The sequence below is a fragment of the Typopeltis vanoorti genome, chromosome 5 (genome assembly GCF_054136105.1).
Source record: "Typopeltis vanoorti isolate ZY-2024b chromosome 5, IOZ_Tvanoo_1.0, whole genome shotgun sequence".
In the NCBI taxonomy this organism is placed as follows: domain Eukaryota; kingdom Metazoa; phylum Arthropoda; class Arachnida; order Uropygi; family Thelyphonidae; genus Typopeltis; species Typopeltis vanoorti.
The window spans coordinates 100,131,688-100,150,707 of record NC_143553.1 but is presented as its reverse complement, the minus strand read 5'-3'; the positions used below and the strand labels follow the sequence as shown (position 1 = coordinate 100,150,707).

General features: G+C 35.0%; 1 protein-coding gene across 1 annotated transcript in view; it reads left to right on the top strand.

Annotated features, from left to right (window-relative positions):
* Nucleotides 1–19,020, top strand: part of LOC150106689 (gem-associated protein 5-like) — a 560,402-nt gene that overhangs the window by 285,482 nt on the left and 255,900 nt on the right. The window contains exon 13 of the mRNA XM_090392643.1: nucleotides 4,523–4,697. Within this exon, the coding sequence (XP_090248769.1) occupies nucleotides 4,523–4,697 (175 nt within the window). The remainder of the gene's footprint in view (nucleotides 1–4,522; nucleotides 4,698–19,020) is intronic.

Genomic DNA, 19,020 nt, shown 5'->3' with positions numbered 1-19,020 from the left:
GCACTGAAAGAGAAGGGAGCTGATATCTGGTAGAGTGAATAAAGATAGCAAGTTTCCAGTGGGGGCTTACAAACAGTGTAGAGGTTGTACTTTTTTAAAGACCTGACTATTTTTTCCATTGTGTCACAGATGTAGGGGATGGTGATGGCATTTCTGAAATTCTTTTGAAGAGATGGCCAAGGAACTGATAATTTTTTTTAAATTCTGTGATCACCATAGCCATTAGATAGGAAGATGTTGTGTAATATGGTGAGTTCAGTTGAAAGACACATTCCACTGCAACAAAATTATAGGCTCTATTAACTAGAGTTTTAATGATGTCATATTGTTGAGAGAGGTGGTGGTGGGAAAGTTTGTAAATGTATCTGCCTGTGTGAATGGGTTTTCTATATAAAATGAAGAAGATGTTGCCACTAGGAAGTCGTATTACTAAGTTGTCTAGGAAGGGTAAACTATTGTTATTTCCTTTTCCATCATAAACTAAATTCATTGATGTAGACTATTGAGGTGACTGAGGAAGGATTCGAATGTGTCTTGGCTATGAGGCCAAATAAAGAACACATCATCTAACGTATCTTTGCCAGATAAAAGGTTTCAGAGGGCTGAGTCTATGGATTGTTTTTCAACATTTTCCATGTAAAATTTGGCAATTGGAGTGAGAGGAGAGAATTCGTAACAGTTCACTCTATCTCTTTGTAAATTTGTTCTTCCAAGAAAAATAACCAGAATTGATGGCAAAATTAAAAAGAGCTCTAAGATATCAGAAGGAAAAACGTTTTTTGAGTGTAAGGTTTCATTTAAGGGAATGTTGATGTCCACAAAAAAAAAAAAAGAAAAAAAAAGTGAGGTGATGTCAAAGTTTAGCAATATATTTGTATTATTTAAAGTTAGATTTTCCAACAAGGTTTTAAAATGGGTAGAGTTTTTTTTATATAGGATGTAAGTCCAGTGAAGGGGGGGGGGGTAAGAGAGTTTGCCAGCTCTTCTGACAACTTGTAGCATGGAACATCTACTATAGGTCTTAGGGAAGAATTAGGTTTGTGGATTTTAGGTAAACCATATATATGTGGGAGGACAAAAACGGAAAGTGTTGAGTTTTTTTGTAATGTCCAGTGGCAAGAAGATACTTTTTTAAGTAAGTTTTTTAATTTTTTAACTTGCTTTTTTGCGAGATAATGATATAGTGGGATGTGGGTAGCACGATCTTTGAGAATAATATCCATTTTTTTTTATTATATTCAGTGGCATTACCCTTATCCACTCAGGTGATGACATACTTTTATCTTTCCATAACTTACTGAGAGCAGCGAGTTGACCAAAGATAGATTACTTTTATCAGGCAACAGCTGGAAGAAGATATTGGCAATGCCAAATCTGTTGTTGTTGACTATTTCCAGAGCTAAGTAACAGATTCCACGTTCTATGTTGAACATTAGTCTATGTCTGTGGCACGATCTTTGAAATCAGTGTCTGTGGTGCATCAGAAAAAATAGCCAGGTGTTTAATAAAGTACAACCTCTACACAGCCTTTAAGCTCCACCAGAAACTTGCTACTTTTATCCATTCTACGAAAGATCAGCTCCCTTCTCTTTCAGTGCCTGGATTATATAAAGTACCCTGTTCCTGAAAGTTGGCTTACTTTGGGCAGACAGGTAGATCAGCAACTATCCATTTAGATGAACACAAATCTTGCATCTGCAATCATGACTGTGGTCAATCTGGCTGTGTGGACCATGTATTGGATACAACTCACAGGATCTTCTGGAAAAAAAAATGCCATTCTCCACCATAGTAAATTTAAAAAAGTAAGACTATATTTGGAATTTGCAGCAGCACTCAGAAATCAATCTAATTTAAACAAATATGAATGCATAAAACTTTCCAAAATTTGGGAAACAATAATTGTCAGAGGTCCCATTCTACATCCTAGGTATCTAGAAATGCTAATAGAAGGCACACTACCTAGATAGGACTTTATAGTCACCTACATGTTTCATTAAGTATTTTGTTGTCTTTGTGTGTTACAAGTATTATTTCTACTCCCTGAAAATGTCTCAGTGACTGAGACAAAATATTGGAAGCATTAAAAATTAGTTTTTAATCCTTTCCTAGTGCTGTCAATACTCCATTAGACCTCCAACATGATAGTTGTCCCCTTAGCTGATGAATGTTCAGGTAACTCTTAAAGTATGACCTGTTAGATAGGAAGCTGACATTGATTCCTTAGCCTAACCAAACTCCACCATATTTCCACAGCTTTCACTTTTCTTTCTTGACAAAACTGGTCTCACCAATTTTGGAAAATCATCCCTTACAATCATTTTCTCTCTCTCTCTCTCTCCTCCCCTTCCCATTTTCTTTATCATCATACTCACAATTTTGACCACTTATCTTATGAGATGATTTCACACAACCTCCCAGATACATTTTCCTGAACAGCAATTTCTTCAAGCACTTAATACCATAAGTCATTCATGTGCACTCTACTCTGAAAGTGATGACCAGGACTCAAATCCTTGCAACTGTCAAAATCATCCTGCACATCAATATATATATATATATACTTTCGTTATTTCTCCTACACAGTCTACTCACTAAATAGACTTAGTGAGTGTAGGCTATGCTCCGGATACTCCTTCATATAAGATCAGATGAAGGAAAACGTCTTTATTACATAGATGTGGTTATAGATCTGAGAGACTATTTTTTAGAATCAGCATCAACTATGAAACACTCTTCCAACCTCAACAAGTATGGTTGCATTTTATCAAAGATCTGGGAGGCTATTCTTTTAAGACCCAGTAGCCTGACTTCTCTAAATTAACTTTATGGTTATCTGACCCATAGAAGGTTCCATGCAAGGACATTAGTTTTGTTGTCAGTTACAATTTAAATTGTTTTTCTCAATTAGGTAGTTTAGTTCAATGTGCCTGTTTCAGTTATAATTGTGCTCTGATGATGCCTGTTAGAAAATCAGCAGAATATTAGTGAGTTTAATAAATATATTTTTACCCTCACTTGGTATTGTTTATACTGTTAAATATTATTATGAGTCATCAATGACACCTAAGCCTTTCTATGTATGTGTAGGAGAAATCAGTAATTAGAAATTACTCTTTTTTTCCCTTGCTTATTGGATCTTTCATAGCTTCTCTCACATGACATTTATCTTTGAAATCATTTGTTTTGAACAACACAGTCATATGTTCTACTCATTCAACTTGTTTATATATAGCCTCAGTTATGTCATGAATCTTAACTGAGGCTATATATAACTGGGGTGTGCTGGATGATCGAGAAAGGAAAGTAAACACACTTTCCTTTCTCGATCATCCAGCACACCCCAAATTGTGGCATCAGCATTCACTACCATATCTTTTTTTTCCCTTTTATTTGTGTTCTTGTATCATCCTTTACTTCATTAGGAAACAACTTGACATTGTTAGCCTTCGGGAAGGTGTTAGCAGCTAATCTCAGGTGGTATGGTCACTTAAACAGATTGGGAGAGGGAAGTTTAGCAAAACAAGTATTCTTTGCCTTGATGACATGAAAAAGTCCCAGGGGAAGACCAGAATCCAGGTTGATTGATACAGTAAGAAGTGCCTTAAGACAGAAATATAAGATCCAATAATATTTGAGTCTTGGCAAATAACAGATTAATTTGGAGGAGAATTGTTGATAGGAAGTTAGTAATAATGTAACTTTTTCATGTTAGCACTAACATAAAATCCTGTACACTCCCAAATCAGTCATTTGATACTGTTGATGACTATCATTTAGATCTAACAAAATTTATCTGATAAAGAAGTTTCAAGCAGATGAGAAACCTCCTTTAGAACATGCTTGCACTGGGAATATCATGGATAGATAAAAACAATGCATACACCCTTTTGCCTTCTCAGTGTACTACCAGAAAATGAACCACATTGCTGTGTTTCATTTTCTGGTAGTACACTGACTTACTCATTAAACTAGAGGAAATTAAAATTGCATTTTGTTAATATCTAACAATTCAAAAATTACCATGATTTGGTCTGAATTTGGATTTCATGATATTCTTCTGAAGCCACGGTAAGGTTGTGTCTCAAATGCTGCACAATTATTGCATCATTTTGATATCACAAGAACACTCCTTTGAATATGATGGAGGCTTACCACATTATTCCATTCCTATGAAAGTTTTCTGTTTGAGCAGGTTTTATCCCACTAATTTCTTTTTGTTGTAGTGCTTATAAGGTATTTTTACCAAATATGGATAAAAAAATGATGTGGCTGCACTGTATATGGTGTTATCACTAAAATTTAGTGAGATTTTTCATGTGTGACTGAAAAACTGTGTAATTCTAATTCTGTTGGTATATGAAATATATCATTTTGTTACTGGGCATTCTGCTATATATATATATATATGTTATCTATATCTAATAGTGACGAAAATATATGTGTGATCTCATTGTATGCAGAGAAATAAATGATAAATAGTTACAACCATATACTTACTTTGATGAATGTAATCTTTCAGATATGGGATGTGATATCTGGAACTGCACTGGTTAACTATCAGGGTCATCATTCACGGCTTTTTGCTGTGGAATGGAGCCTATTAGATCCAGATGTTCTTTTCAGTGGAGGTGAAGATAGTACTCTTCAAAGATGGAGAGTGTCTGAGCAAGCAAATACAGTACCACCCTGTAAAAGTAAGTGCACTCCATAATTACTGATTACATTTATTTTTAATTTCAAATTAAATTTCTGAAAAGCTTGCAGTTATAGAAATACTAATGGACATTAATTACCAGTACTAAAGAAATGGAATTCATCAGTCAGTTCATTATTAGTTTATGAATACACGCACACCACACCACACACAGAGAGAGAGGGAGTATATCCAAATACATGTAGAATACTTGAGGTTCTTAGTTTTGAATGTTCATGTAAGGAAGAAATGTGTGTGTGTGTGAGAAGTAAAGAATAATATTGAAAATTATTAAGCCCCCCAAAGAAAAAGAATAGTTCCTGCGGCACAACAGAAATGCTGCTGAGAAACACAAACATCATATTTACCACAAAGGTACAGAATTAATACTTAATGAAACTCACATTTGTAAATGGTTGTGATGCTAAATACACACTTTCTGAAATATGGTATTAGATATATACTGAAGTTATATTGGATGTCAAAAAAATTTGCTTGTAATCAGAAATTTGAACATGTATATTGCAAAATAGACATATTTACTTCAGTTAAAAAATTCATTTGAAGGTGAGTTACTCAGTTCTCATGGGAGTGGCAGGGTTTTCCTCCCAAAAAACGTGGGATTTTCATCCTTCGATTTTTATTCACCAATCCGCCAGTCAGAAAATTATCAATAGATATCATTCCTCAACCATACTACAATCTGATGTAAAAGGGGTTATGGAAACTCTTTTTTGTGCTCTTTATGCTATTTGTTCTGAAAGGAATTTCGGAACAAATAGCACTGGTTTTTCATAAGCATAATCTATGCACTACCTTCAGACCAGCTGAAAAGCTGCTTTATTTTCTGCCATCCACCAAGGATGAATCACCATCCTTTTCCTGGTGTTTATCAAGAACTATGTTCATGCCATCTTTGTTGTTTTGCTTAGATGCAACATTCTGCTAAGATTATTATTCAGGAACATGAGGACTACATCAAATTCCTGGAATCATAAGTTTTTACATTGACTTCCGATGCCATTTAATACTAGACGCAGAATTCTTTGGAATTAAACCAGGATTCTGTGCTACAGTTTGATTAAATCTGTTCCTTGAAATCATCCAGCATCACTCTAATCTTAACATTTCTGATTGTATGCCTGTCTCCAAGTTTTGGAAAGTAATCACAATTAACTGTTCTTAATTTTTATCTTTTTTCATTAAGTATCTTATTGAGTAAGTATATAACCTTGTATTTGATTTACAAAAGCATACCATTCTTTCCATTTGAACTCTAATATTCTCCTGTTTACCCAGCTGTGGCCAAGACATAAGCAAGTAAACATGTGCTTCATGACTCATGCCTTATGTTTCGAATGTTGTCAACTGGTCTTCTTCCATGATGATGTCCGTGTAACAGGGATAAAATATATAGGAATTAATGAATTCTATTTTGTTACACATGTTCATTTAAAATATCTAGCACAATTTTCAGATTTATTGTTTAGAGAAACTTTTCCATTATTACTACTTGATCTTGTGTGTTTTTGACATCAACAATGCATAAATATAGATTTGTTATGGCAACTTCTGTTTGCTTCTAAATCTGGCTGCTTCAAGTTTCATTTCAGCAATTTTTAGTGTTTTCCCAGGTATTCTTGAATTAATGTTTCCTGGATATCCACAAAGAATATCCTTTCACATTACATTTACATCATTTTTTTTATGAATTGGTATGATGAGAACTTTACTTCATTTATCTTGTATTCAACCTTGTGACTTCTGGATCATCCACTGTAACCATGGCAAAACTTTTATACCATCACATTTCAGTATTATTTTTGGTAGAATATCATCTACTTCTGCTGCTTTTTTTTTTTTTTTTTTTTTTTTTTTTTTTGCATGTTGGGTTTTCGATGAGCTTCTTCTAAATGCATTTAGGTGCATAGCTTAGCTTTCTTAGTAGTTTTGAAAACATTTTCCATTCTTTCATGATATATTTATTTCATTTTTTTTATGCCCAAAAAGTTTCTCTTGTCTTTTATTTAGTAACTTTTACATATTAGTTTTCCTGCATTTCTCTCTGTATTTTCTGTTAGCACTTGCTAACTTAACTATCCAAGATCTTTTCATGTAATTTCTTCTTTTCATGGACTACATTTTTAATTTATTATGTCCTCCATGGAGTTGTTATTTTCCTATCTGTGCTCACAACTTCACCATTTTCTTCCCTAGCTGAGTCATTCAACATTTTTTTCAGATTTTGCCACTCATTCTCTAAGGTTTGATTCACCCAAAGTACTATTGTGCTATAGGTTTACAACTTTTTTTTTTTTGTGAGTGGGATTTGCATTAAAAAAAGTCTTGTATTACTAGTCTTAATTTTCTCTAAATTTTCCCAAAATATTTCTGTTATGGCTGTGATTAGTTTCCTACTGTGCTGTTTAATATCCAACATGAATCAGCTTTTTCTTTGTATCAGTTGCTTTCTCTGATTATTTTCTGATTATAGGAAATGTAAATCTCCTTAACCAGTTTCTTTTTGAAATTAGAACGATTTACATTTAAGAAATTTATCTTCATGTATAATAGTGAATAATATAGATATTCCCTTCTTTTCTGATCTCTGGTGGCTACATAAATCAATCAATTATTATTTCAAGGTATCTTGCCTGTTTTTGTCTTGTGAGGCTGGGTAATATCAATTACATTTACACGACCAAAAAGTAGTGCTTACTCCACTTCTTTTTCATTATACTTTTTACATTGATGTGCCAATTTTAAGTCTTGCCATGGTGGACATCGTTCATGAAGCTGTGTTTCATTGTTTGCATTGATGAAGCTGGATATGATAGGTCACAGAGAAGGAGCATTGCATAACCTGTCATTGATCTCTGTTACTGTGATTTAGTTGTACATTCCACTTGCATAAGATTGAGCCAGAAGTCTCAGTTGGTTTTCCAGATTCCTTATTGCCAAATTTGACCTATAAGTAATCCCCCCCTCCCTTACAGAAAGGTATATTGATTTGAATTTACAGTACTTGTTCCTTGTAGTTAGGGCTTTTCGATTGTGAACTGGAGAGCATGCATTTACTTCTAGTTTAAACATGAAGGCATATCTTTTTGAAAATAAAAAAGAAAAGGAATCTTTGGACTATATTACTTTTGTGACTTGAGGTGTGCATTATTTTTATTTGCTGGCTGAGTGAATTACGATCTTTGCTACATATGATGAATAGAAAAAGGAATTTTTGAACTGTCTCCGTTTAGTCTTTCTGTTCATTATGAGTGCAGCATTCCAATTTTCTTCCTTCCTATTAATATAAAATGGATCTGATCTTGTAGAACAGATAATTATATATACATGATATCAGTCATTCCATGTGAAATCAACAAATTAAAAATTAACTTGAAGCAGTATAATTTTGGATTTTCATGGAAGTGAATGATTTGGTTACACCCTATTCTTTTAGAATCAAGATTTTTTTTTTTTTTTTTTTGAAATTATTTTACATCTTATTACTTATGGCAGTTAATTTACGGAATTAACAACGCATATGAAGTATTTAATTAAAGATAACTTTAATGAATCACTTCTATATTTCGGCAATGTCACATTGCCATCTTCAGGAACATAAAGATATGGTATGCGCACTAAGGAACTAACAAAGCAAATGAGGAAGAAAGTAAGAAACTAATTTTGTTCCTAAAGTCCTAATGGTGCCCTCTTGCGGGCTAATGGACAATAAAGACTACACCAAGTCTATCACTATCCCCTACATCCAGGGCACCTCTGAAAAAATAACTAATATCCTCAAAAAATATGACCTTACTTCCTGTTACAGACCATATAAAAAGTTGGCATCCCTTATCCGCTCCACCAAAGACCAACCACTTCCCCTAGACCTACCTGGTGTATACCAGGTAGGTCTAGGGGAAGTGGTTGGTCTTTGGTGGAGCTGCAGCTGCAAATTGTCCTACTTTGGCCAAACAGGCAGAACAACAAATATCAGGATTTCAGAACACCAAGACTACATCCGGTTTCACCAGTACAGCCGCTCTGGGTTGGCAGACCATGCCTTAGATACCCACCATAAAATTCGTTGGAAGAAAACAAAAATAATCCATCGCAGCAAGTTTAAATACGAAAGATTATTCAAAGAATCTTCAGCAGTTCTAAAAAACGTTCCTAACCTCAACAAATTTGGGTGCATGAAACTGCCCCAAATTTGGGAGACTTTCATTATGAGAACTTCAGCCCAACTGCCAAGACTACCAAATTAGCCCGCAAGAGGGCACCATTAGGACTTTAGGAACAAAATTAGTTTCTTACTTTCTTCCTCATTTGCTTTGTTAGTTCCTTAGTGCGCATACCATATCTTTATGTTCCTGAAGATGGCAATGTGACATTGCCGAAATATAGAAGTGATTCATTAAAGTTATCTTTAATTAAATACTTCATATGCGTTGTTAATTCCGTAAATTAATTACCAGTTATTACTTATGGCAGTAATTTTTATTTGGCAGATCCAGAAAATTTTTCCAACTTTAGAGGGTTTTAAAATTAATTACTGCTTATTTTCATTTTATCCAGTTTCTGATCTTTTATATATATATATATATATATATATATATATATATATTATTGTTCATCTTTCCTTGGTAGAAAATATTATAAAAAATTAGTTAGTTTGAATGACTATATACCGAGAATGAAAAAACAACAAGGTTTAATATTGAGATACCACTAGTTTCGTTGAATAATTCAACTTCTTCAGGTAAGCAAATTTATTAGTGAGATTTATTATAGAGAATATTATCATAATATTAATCCTACCAGCTGCGCCATTGTTAATAGTTATGGGATTATTAATTATTTTATCTCTTTATTTCTAGAGATGATCTCTGTTTCTAGCAATTATTTTTTTTTATTTCTGAGTGCCTTTATTTATTTATTGCACAAGGGTTCACTCCGATTGGTGCAATGACTTTAACTCTTTTTTACTATTGCTTTCAGAATCCAAATAAATCACTGACTCAAGACCGAAATACAAAATAAACACATTTAATAAAAGAAAACAATATATATACACTTCAAACAAATTTATAAAACTATAACTAACTACAGAATTAATTGGATCCAAGGCCTTTTAAAAAAAACTTACACTTAAGACTAGACTAAACACTTTGTTTGCACAATGACAAAATGATCATAACCAGTTTCGTTCTCTGTCAATGCCCTTTTCTGAAGATATATGACTTTATTCTTCATTTTCACAGGATCCTTTTTCTTCACTCATGTAGCACACATTAATTCTTCCAGACTCAATTCTGTCTTCTCTTCAGTAGAAATAATAGTTAGATCCGGTGTCCTTAAGACAGATGAAACTTCCTAATTAGAGTTTTCTCAAACATTCCTTTAGAATGTAAATAGCAATTTCTTCTTTTATTCACTAATGCTTATTGACAGTCTTAACTCTTCCACTTTAAAAAACTTACAGTTCCACGATTCCCTTTTCGGAATCTACTATAAATCTTCCAATTTGCGTTTCCTCCAATATTCCTTTTAAAACGTCTATAGCAATATTTCCCTTTTAATTACCAATACTTATTCCACTTTAAACTTCATAGTTCCACGATTCCTTTTTAGGAATATACTATTAATTTTCTTCTGACTGTCACATAAAAAAAACTCAGTTTCCTCCAAATCTAAATGTCTGCCAGCCTGTGTTCTAATTTCTTCCCGAACGCTATCTTGTTTACTCTCCGTTACCACAATACTGAACTCAACTCTTTCTGTCAGCTGTGAATCACACATCAAGCTTCTCGACGAGCATGCACACTCCATTAAACTGACAAGCCAGAAGTTAAGTATAATGGCTGATACGTTACCTGAAGAAGTTGAATCATTCAACGAAACTAGTTGTATCTTAATGAGAAATTAAATTCACTTACCTGAAGAAGTTGAATCATTCAACGAAACTAGTTGTATCTTAATGAGGAATTAAATTCACTTACCTGAAGAAGTTGAATCATTCAACGAAACTAGTTGTATCTTAATATTAAATCTTGTTGTTTTTTCATTCTTGGTATATAGTCATTCAAACTATATACCAATATAGTTTGAATTTGAAGTTACAATATTTCAAACAATAAGTCCCTGAATACAAGTTACAAAATAATATATATATTGTAACTTGTATACAGGGTGTCCCTGAATTCATGGCCCAAACGTGAGGGGATGGTAGTACACGCCAAAACCACCAATATTCATCATAGAATATGCGGCCGCAAATGCAGCCTGGTGCTGGTGGGGGGGGCACAGACGAGGCGACACGGCTTAAAAGCGCTGGATCGACCATTCTCAGCATCGATGGACATGCGATGAAGCAGTTTACGAACGCAGAGAAAGCCGATATGCACCTGATGTACGGCGTAGCCGAGTGCAATGGTAGAGAGGCGCAAAGACTGTACTGTGAGCGATATCCTATGCGCCGTGCTCCCGATCATAAAATGTTTGCACGACTGCACTGTCAGCTGTGTGGGGCAGGTACCTTCCACGTCAGTCGACATGATGTCGGACAAGCACGGACAGTCAGAACAGCAGCTATGAGTGAGGACATCTTGTGTATGGTGATAGATAACTCAGGTACAAGCATGCAATCTGCCATCCGGAGCCTGGATGTGCATCAGAACAGTGTCTGGCAAGTACTGCATGAAGAAGGGCTATACCCCTATCACTTGCAGCGAGTGCAGGCATTGACAGCTGTTGATTATCCCCTGTGCATGGATTTCGCCCAGTGGTTCCTGCAGCAAAGTGTCATAGAGCCCGATTTCCCCGCTCATGTGCTCTTTACGGATGAATCAACTTTCTCACATGAAGGAGTAGTCAATGTCCATAATGCACATTTGTGGGTGGCCCAGAACCCCATGGTACAAGTCCACAGTTGAACCAGCAACGGTTCGCCATCAATGTCTGGGCTGGGATCGTGCATGACTACTTAATCGGACCCTACTTACTGCCGGACCGCCTCAATGGGCGAACATACTATATTTTTCTGCAACAGGTTTTGCCGGAATTGCTTCAGGATGTTCAAGTCGCCACCTGCTCCTGTATGTGGTTCCAGCATGATGGGGCACCCACCCATTTCAGCATGGATGTGCGTCAGCATCTTAATGCCACATTTGGGAACCGATGGATTGGGCGCGGTTGTCCCATCCCGTGGTCCTCCATATCGCCCGATCTTTCTTGTCTTGATTTCTTTCTGTGGAGACATTTGAAGAGTGTTGTGTACGAGACGCCCGTGCAGTCCATGGAGGATCTGGTAGCCAGACTGTCCGTCGCAGCTGGCGATGTGCTCAACAAGCCCAGTGTTTAGGACCGGGTACGTCAATCACTACTCCACCGTTGTGCCGTGTATATCAACGTTGGTGAGCGAACTTTTGAGCATTTGTTGTAATGATCTCCAATAAATGTCACTCTGGAAACCTGCGTCTCTCCTTCATTTCTGACTCCTCACTGCATTTGCGGTCGCATATTCTGTGACGAATATTGGTGGTTTCGGTGTGTACCATTACCGTCCCCTCACATTTGGGCCATGAATTCAGGGACACTCTGTGTGTGTGTATATATATATATATATATATGTATGTGTGTATACACACACACACACACACACACACACACACACTGCCATTGAATGTGCTCAAAATATTATGTGTTCTATTGTTTGCATTTTCAGACAAACAAATTTTTTCAAGATGTGGCCACTGCTTTAGGTATTATGAGTACTCTTTTTCCCTATTTACTCTATTCTGCAAGCACTAAATTGAATTCACAAGTGTGATTTTTTTTTTTTTGTGGGTGTGTTCCAATTACACATTTAATGGCATAGATAAATCCAAAATCAATTTGATTCAAGCTTTCTTCTATGAAAACATTGCTGCAATCTTTGCAAAAAATTAACAAATGCTAACTTTAAAGCATAAAAAAGTTCCGAGGGTGGTCTGAAAAGTTCTTCACCTCGACCATAGATGGCAACGCTATCGGCAAGATATTTTTTTTCTAAGTTGGCACATCTGTCATAAGCATCTATGTGAAATTGCAAGTCATTCTATCAAATAGCTTGTTTTACACAGCTGTCTGAATCAAAAGCGTTGTCTGTATCCCTTGAAATGGATAAAATTGAGTATCGTGCGGTCATATAATTCTTTGTAAAAGAAGGTTTAATGGCAAAAGAAATTCATTTGAAGTTCATAAAAGTTTATGGGCACTTTTCTCCTTCGTTTACGACAAGTAAGAAAGGGAGCTGCCGAGCTTAAACGTGGCAGTACCAGCCTTAAAAAAGATGATCCACGTGAAGGATGTCCAAAAAAGTGTAACAACACCAGAAATCATTGATCAAGAGCACAACATGGTACTGGATGACCAGCGAGTCAAAGTGCGTGAAATTGCTGAAACTATAGGCATTTCAAAGGAACTTGTAGGATATATTTTGCATTAAGAATTACATATGAAAAAGCTTTGCACAATATGGGTGCCACGCTTACTCACAGCAGATCAAAAACGCACTCGCATGAAAATCTCTGAACAGTGCTTGGAGCGTTTTAACAAGAATAAAACTGATTTTGTGCATTGATTTATTACTATTGATGAGACTTGGATTCACAGAAGCTGGTTGTTTAGTGCCAAACAAGCCAAAGTCGGTTCCATCAGCAAGAAAGGTCATGGCATCGGTGTTTTGGCATGCTAAAGGCATTTTTGTTATTAATTATCTTGAAAAGGGTAAAACAATAACCGGGGAATATTTTTCCGATCTTTTAACCAGACTAGATGAAAAAATTCATGAGAAAAAACCCGGTTTGCAGAAGAAAAAATCATCTTTAATCAGGACAGTGCACCTGTCCACAAAAGTGTTTTGGCAATGGGAAAATTAAAGGATCTGCACTATGAATTGTTCGAACATCCACCTTATTTCCGAGATTTGGCTCCCTCTAACTTCTATCTCTTCCCAGAGAAAAGAGCTCTTGGAACACCTAAAGCAGATGACTTCCATCTTTAAAAAAATTAGTTTGTCTGTAAATTCAACTAAGAAATAAAAAGCACTCACCTTGAGCAGTAAAGCAGCAGCAGTAAAAGAATTTAAAATATTCAAGAATCTGGAAAATAAGCAGCGATTAATTTTAAAATCTTTCAAAATTGTGAAAATTTTGTAGTGCACCAAATAAAAATGATTGCCATAATTAACATTTTCTAATAATTAAATATTTTCTTCCATCTATCATAATTCACTTTCCTCAAAATCAAAAATTATGTAGCTTCATCTCTCTGATAAATTTCACTTGGAATCCACACAAGAGATGGCAAAACCCGCAGTGCATTTGTGCTGTGTGTGTAGGTGGTGACAAATATTATTAAAAAAGGAACATGTTGAAATTTTCTTGAAAAGCTGGAGATTGTAGTTGTTATGGAATGCTTTGTCAGAAAGTCTCTTCCAGAAAACAGAGGGAAGTTGTATGAATAAGTCTGAAGAGAGAGAGCACAGTTGGACTGTAAAATAGATGTTGATTATCTACTGCTTGTATTTTAATGACATAATGGAAAGTGGAAGAATGACAGATACCAGTGCTGTGGAGCAGCATCCATGGAGGTACCTTACAAAAACATGGGCTTTCAAAGGTTTTTGAGATCTTAGAGGACTATGGTTGTGAGATGTTTGTGCTGCATGTGAATGTGGGATGGAAATGTATATATTTTTACTTACTTCCCTTACTTACACATTCCAAATGGCTAAAACTCTTAAATTCAAAATAAAAAGAAAACACTGAAACTAAACTCTTAAATCTAGCTTGCACATAGATTTATATGCAAGATTTATATATATATTTAGATATGAATATATCTATTTATGAGAAATTTATATAAATTATTTATTTATATATATTTACATAGATGGTTAGTGGTTATATATATATTTACAAGTGGTTAGTGTATCTGCTCTCTAACCATAAGGCTGCGGGTTCGAATCCCGCCGTGGCATGGATGTTTGTCTGTGAAAATACTAGTGGTGGTGGTTGGCAGTAGATGGCATTAGTGTAGATAATGAAGGTAGTTGCAGTTGGTGGAGATGGAGAGTTGTAGAGTAGGTCCCCTCCCTCTAAGAGTCTTTGGACTCCCTGGAGGTGTCACATAATAATAATATCCCAGGATGTGTGATTTGTAACTTAAGCTCTTAAATTCCTATTTAACTCACTAAATCCATTAAGAGATTGAGTCTTCAAACACTTTTGTAACCAAAATAAAAATCTTTAATTTACAAATAACATAAATATATACAGCATCAAATCAACTACTTAACTACTACTATGCAAATACCAGTGTATTTTCTTCAAATCACAAGAAAAATGTTACAACTACACAACTTCTTTATGATCACATAAACCAAACCGATATTGTTCTATATGGACAAATCTCCTGTAAAGTTAGTCTCTTGCCACCTACAGAACTTTTATTCACACGGGAGAAAGGTTAACACAAAACAAAGCTGCTCTCTGTATGGCTGCAACACATGACAAGCAAATTCTTCTGGCATTCTAAATCACAGAGTACTGAAGAAAACATGTCTTCATCCAAAACACTTCTGTAACTTCACTTTCTGTATGAAAGTAACAGCAAGCTCCATTGAAACTACTATTAAAACCATGGTATCACTATAAAAATCAAGTGGATATTAGATCCATCATTATTTCAAACTGAATGTAGAAACTATGAAAGTTTCATAAAAATAAGTTACCAGAGAGCTTACAGGAATACATCCGCCGGCATTTACGAGTTGCCCTAGCATGGACCATTTAGAAAACATGAGCGCTGCCCAGGCATCCATATATTCACTTTTTAATTAGTCCATATTTGATAAGATTTCACTGGCCTGACATTTGTTTCAAACTGGTTGATTCTCCTCAGGGAGACCAGGCAGAAACCTTAAGAGAGCAAAAACTGTCTTTCAATACTAAGGAACTGGAAACGTTGGAAAGGTGTATTTTTTTGTAAGCGAACTCTCAGTCGGTGCATAAAGGTATTTACTAAAATAAAGAGCCAAAAGGCTTAATTTCAGCAATGCAAAATTATAAAAATCAAGTGAATATTAGTGTATTTGATTAGTGGGATGGAAGTATGTCAGGTTAAGTAAAGTTTCATAAAAATAAGTTGATAGCCCGTAATCTCTCTGGTCAACTTATTTTTACGAAACTTTCATAGATCCTACATTCGGCTTTGAAATAATACAGGATCTAATATCCACTTGATTTTTATAATTTTGCATTGCCAAAATGACGCCTTTTGGTTCTTTATTTTTGCAAATACCATAGCATCACATTAGAATGAATTAACCTTCTACATGAAAGTCTCAACATGCTTCTTAAAAGTTTATCTACAGTTTTAACACTTCATAACAACTCTGCCTTCTCTATGAAAGCTTCTGAAGAAATAACTAAAATCATATCCACAGTTAGAAATCACTTAACAGATTGAGAATCCTAAATTAAATCAATAAAGTTCCTTTCAATTTCATCTGAAATAAATCCTGTGTGAATTAATGACTACAAAAACTTCACACTTATCTCGTTATAACAAGAATCCTCTCTCAGTCTTCTATTTCTAACTTTTCTTCTTATTCCTGTTCGATCTTCATATATTGAAGACGCAGAAAGCACCACGGTTTTTTCTTTCTGTGTTCCTTTTCTACTCCCTGGGCAGCTGAACACTTAGCAGCATTCTATAATGTCCTTTTCACTTCTGCGCATGCTCAGGAATGCAACTCAGAAACTTCCGCTCAAGTCCACCATTGCATGGCACCATTACTGCTTTCCATATTGAAAGTTCTTTGTTCACAGTGCAGAAAGCAGAAAAGTTTATTTAATTACAATTTCATAATGAAATACTGGAAATTACTGACAGTTCTTCACTTTACAATCTTCTCACACTGAGGTTACCTTGATGGACCTGTGGTTTCAGTCCGGATTTCTCCATGACTGCAGGTCGTTAAGAGTTCAGCTATTCCTGTCTTGGGCCTTTCTTCTCCATTTTCTTCAAACTTTCTTAATCATTGGATCTTCCCACCTTAAGGCTGGTCTTCCAGGTTTCCTTTTGGTATCTCTCGGATAACCAGTTTGTAACTCTGACTGTCCATCTGTTGTCTCTCATTCTAGCGAGATGTCCTGCCCATCTTCCTTTGCTGTTGTAGATTGTTTTTATTATATCTGTGAGTCCAGACTTCTTCCAGATTTCTGTGTCTCTTACATGGTCTATTTTGTTTATATTGCATATTCTTCTTTCTATTGCACGTTGAGTTGTTATTTAATTATTGAGGTAAGCTCATTTAATTATTTTCATGATGTGAATTACAGCAGTGACTTTCACTTCCCTCTTCATCGACAACATTTCAAAAACAACTTTTGTTTACATACAAATCATTACAAAACCCTTCACAGTTCATACAAAATCATGATTAAGCTCTAATAACTAATTTTTTTAATAATTTTTTTTCACATCTAAGCAAGACCAGTAGCCAAAGATAAAAAAATAACATCTCAGAACATCTTGCTCACGACATACAATAACAAAAAAATAGTACCACATTACTACTTTCTTAACTTAGATTCTTTTTATATACAGTCATACCCCGACTTACGCGAATCCGGAGTTACGTGGTTTCATATATGTACGTATTCCCGTCCCGCTTCACGCCTCATCACTAGTCGTATCTTTCCGCCGCCGGCCGCATTCGCCAGTGTCGCACATGCTGTGAACAAGCACTGACATGTTTCGCACAGTCTCCATTCATACACGATTTTTATAGTCTACAAACCTTGTGATTGTTTAATGTTATGTTCTTGATAAAAATTTTATCACAAAAAATAATGTCGTCCAAAGGAAGCCAGTCTGATTCTTCTACAGCTAGCAAGAAAAGAAAAACATTGACTTTGGAAACAAAACTCAACATTATTAAGGAGTTTGAAGGCAGAATGAAAATTTGTGAGCTAGCAAAGAAGTTCGATCTACAGGAATCCACAGTAAGAACAATCATAAAAGAAAGGTTTATAGATTTTGGAGGACATAGATTCTAATGAGGAACAAATTGTAGCCACAAAATAAGGAATAAAAAAAATCATTGAAAAGCTTGCTATGAAGAAATTTTGCATGACAAGAAAAAGACATTATGCAGTCAAACAAATCTATTAGATTTTATGAAACCATTGACATCGAAATAACTTTTTTTTTTATGTACGAAAAACTACAATTATGATTATATTTCTTAAAAAATATAGGTGTTTTTGTAAACCTTTGGTCCCAATTAACTAATATTTTGTATGTTTGTATGCAAAATTATACCCCGAGTTACGCGAATTTGACTTACGTGCTTTTTGTTGGTCCCACCTACCACGTAACTTTGGGGTATGACTGTATTTTAAACTTATGGATATCTGAATTTAATACAGATATCCTACTTGCCAGGAAGTAAAAAAGATCTGGCTTCCTGGCACAATGAAGGGAAGTGAAACTTTTCCTATGAGAAATAAGATAGTACTGAGTTTTGATATTGTTGAAATATTCACTAAATTCTTTACCCCTCTAAAGAACGATAAGGAGATTACTCCTTATCGTTCTAATAATTTGAAGTTTGAATCATTTGAACACTACCAGATTTCTCAAAAAAAAAAAAAAAATGGAGTATGCTGTCAGCGGCAAAACTAGAAAGGTTTTGGAAAGGAGGACCCTCATGAGGTTCATGAGTCTTCCTACCCTGACTGGTAAATTGGGATAACTATGGAATGAAATTCCATATCCAACAAACCTCATATAATGTTCTTCATTTATAATTAGTCTGTCAGCAATACTTCTGTCATAATATTTAACAAATTAACATCATAACATAAGGAAATGAGTGATTATATATTTAATAGCCAAATATTTTAACCTAAAAATTACTAATCACCATTAGTGATATTAGGCAGTTGAATATAAATTATAAGACAAGAACATAACGGACAGCACAAATAATGCATTAATAGTAAGTGCCATGTGATGTTATACATAGAACAAAGCAAATGAATAACAGAGGAAATATTGTATTATTATTATTAAAAAAAAAAAATTTAATGGTGTTTGATTAGAATAAGAATTGTCGCTGTGAGATGCAGTCATTCCAGTACAGTTTTGCACAGTGGAGCAAGGCTTTGGCTCTTTCTTTAAACAAACATTTGAACTTATTGCTGCAATGATAGAGTAAATCTGTTTCAGACCATAGGATACTGTGGCCAATATCAATTCCATGTTGTTCT